This window comes from Panthera uncia, assembly GCF_023721935.1.
Source record: "Panthera uncia isolate 11264 chromosome B3 unlocalized genomic scaffold, Puncia_PCG_1.0 HiC_scaffold_2, whole genome shotgun sequence".
Taxonomy (NCBI): Eukaryota; Metazoa; Chordata; class Mammalia; order Carnivora; family Felidae; genus Panthera; species Panthera uncia.
The window spans coordinates 6561739-6564116 of NW_026057583.1; the positions used below are offsets into that span (position 1 = coordinate 6561739).

Below are 2378 nucleotides of genomic sequence, written 5' to 3' on the forward strand. Positions count from 1 at the left end.
GGGGGGGGGGGGGGGGGGGGGGGGGGGGGGGGGGGGGGGGGGGGCGGCATGTGGAAGCCTGTTTCTTTGGCCTCAATCTGGACAGGAAAATCCAGAGCCCCTGCTCCCACTCTACCAAAGAAAGCAACAGCATCTGATTTGAACTGAAGGGCAAATTTTTGGCAAGAAGAAGGGAAGGAGGTGGCCTCAGGCACCAGCCCAAAGTCAGGGGCTGGGCTCCAGGCCCAGGTCTGTCCTAGTTTGCTGTGTTGCTGAGGAGGTCTCTCCCTCCAAGCTGCGATCTGTCATCTGTGACTTGGGGGGCTGACTTCCAGGGGGAGCGTGGAGTAGTGCACGTGACTCCAAGCCCAGGAAGAGACATACTAGGCAGTCACCCCGATCTGGGTTCACCAGAGTGGAGCTGGCTGTTTGGGCTCTTTGTGGGTCCCGCACAGCAAATACAAAAGACACCACCAGGGGGCAGCAGCGCCCAGGGTCCGCTCACTTACTTGTTTGAGCCACAGGTTGGTCTCCATGATCTGGTTTACTTCGTCCTAGAAGGAGAGAGAAAAAGTGCACAGTGAATTCAAACAGGAGGCTGGTTCTGGGGAAGCCTCTTCCAGAAGCCCCGCACCCCATGGCCATGGCCTGCGGTGCCAGCACTCACCACCTTCACCAGCTGAGACATGGACACCTCAAACTGGATGATGACGGGGTCAGACACGTTGGCTACAGGTCGGATGATCTCGTTGTAATCTTCGAACAGCCTCTCAAACAGACGGTGCTCAGCCTCGGAGGCGATGGCCACTGCAGGAAGTAATGGTCACTTTTCCCCTCACCAGGGACACCACCCACCTACAGCCTCCTTACCACGCGCTGGGGGTACTCTGTGGAGCTCCGGACTCCCAGACGAGCCCCACTCCCTCAAGTTACGGGCTGGGAAACTGAGGCCAAAAGACACATGAGGTCACACTCCTCCAGGGAGAAACTGTGGTCACAAGCCTGGGCTGGAATTTGGAAAGATCTGGTGCGAATCCTGCCAAACTACTTGAAAGCTGTGTGAGCTCAGGCAAGGGGTTTAACCTCTCTGAGCCTCGCTGTCTTTGCCTATAAAAACGCATCCACCTCACAGGGTCGTTCTAAGTGAAGTTCTCAGTGCTAGCACGTCGTAAGAGCTCAAGCACCACCCTTACCTTCAACGTCACTACGGGCATGGTGGGATGCAAACGCAGCCAGCTTAGGCCCGGCCACTTGCTACCTCCATGATGGAGAGATGGCCAGTCCACTCCGCACGCCAGGGCCGCCCAGGGTCACCCAGGGCCAGATGTTCTGCAGCCCAGGTCTGGGGCTGTCCTTCATCTGCCCAGGACCCCATGGACGTTTGGCCACCAACTCTCTGAGAAACTGGGTGTCTACATGGCCCCCATGATCTTGAACTGAGACCCGTGGTTCCTGCTGAGTGTGTCTTTACAGGCTGAGCAAAGACCTTACCTCTCTGAAACCTTGGGGACCCCCTTTGTTCATTAGCCACACCCCAGGCCACGTGAGTCAGCTGTGTGCCTTCCCAGTTACAGAACTGAGGATAAACTGGGGCGGGGGGGGGGGCGGGGGAGGGATGAGGGGAATCCTCAGGGAAGTCGGGTTAATCTTGAAATGGGGTCTTGCCCGCTCCCCCCTCCCACACCCGGGAGAGGCCACAGAAGCTGCGTGAGCGGTGGTGGGGTCCTCAGCGTCCAGGGGTCAGAAACCGCGCTCTCCCGACAGGCTCCCTTGCAGCCAAATCCCGGGCCCCTCGGTGTCTGCCGCCCTCCCAGACCGCCAGCAGGCCTTCCGGCAGGGTCAGGGCAGGCTCGTCCGGGACGCGCCCCTCTCCGAGACCCGACAGCCGGAGGGAGGCGCCGCCGGGGGCGCGGAGGGGCGGGCGCGCCGGCCCCCCAGCCGCGAAGCGACGCCCCTCTCCCGACGGTGACACCCGCCCAGTCTTCAGCCCTCTCCGGCCTCAGTTTCGCCATCTATTCACAGGACGAGGGGGTGGGCGGGATGCAGACAGCGGAATCGACGGCCCTCCCGGCTCGCACCCAGACGACCCGGGGAGGGGTGGCCGGAGGGGAGACGGGCCTCCCCGACCCCGCACCGCCCGGCCTGCGCCCCTTCTCTGCCCTCCCTCCCGTCCCCCCCGCAGCCTCGCCCCTCCGGCCCTCCGGCCCCGCGCCCGTACCTGGCGGCGACAGCAGCAGGAGCAGGAGCAGAGGCAGCGGCAGCGCTCGGGGCGGCGGGAGCCCCGCGACCACGGCAGCGCGCGGGTGGGCGCCCATGCTGGCGGGGGGCGGGCGCGGCCAGGCGGAGGCGGACTCCCCGGCGGCTCCCGGCGCAGCCCGCCCGCTCGGAGCCGGACGCGG

At 63.8% G+C, this 2378-nt stretch overlaps 1 protein-coding gene across 1 annotated transcript in view; it reads right to left on the minus strand.

Annotated features, from left to right (window-relative positions):
* CHRNA3 (cholinergic receptor nicotinic alpha 3 subunit) overlaps positions 1-2359 on the minus strand; it is a 14676-nt gene extending 12317 nt beyond the window's left edge. Inside the window, exons 1-3 of the mRNA XM_049614423.1 lie at positions 2198-2359; positions 647-786; positions 489-533 (exon numbers count right to left, since the gene is read on the minus strand). Of these exons, the coding sequence (XP_049470380.1) occupies positions 489-533; positions 647-786; positions 2198-2294 (282 nt within the window). The 5' untranslated portion in view covers positions 2295-2359. The remainder of the gene's footprint in view (positions 1-488; positions 534-646; positions 787-2197) is intronic.
* Between the last annotated feature and the right edge of the window lie 19 nt (positions 2360-2378).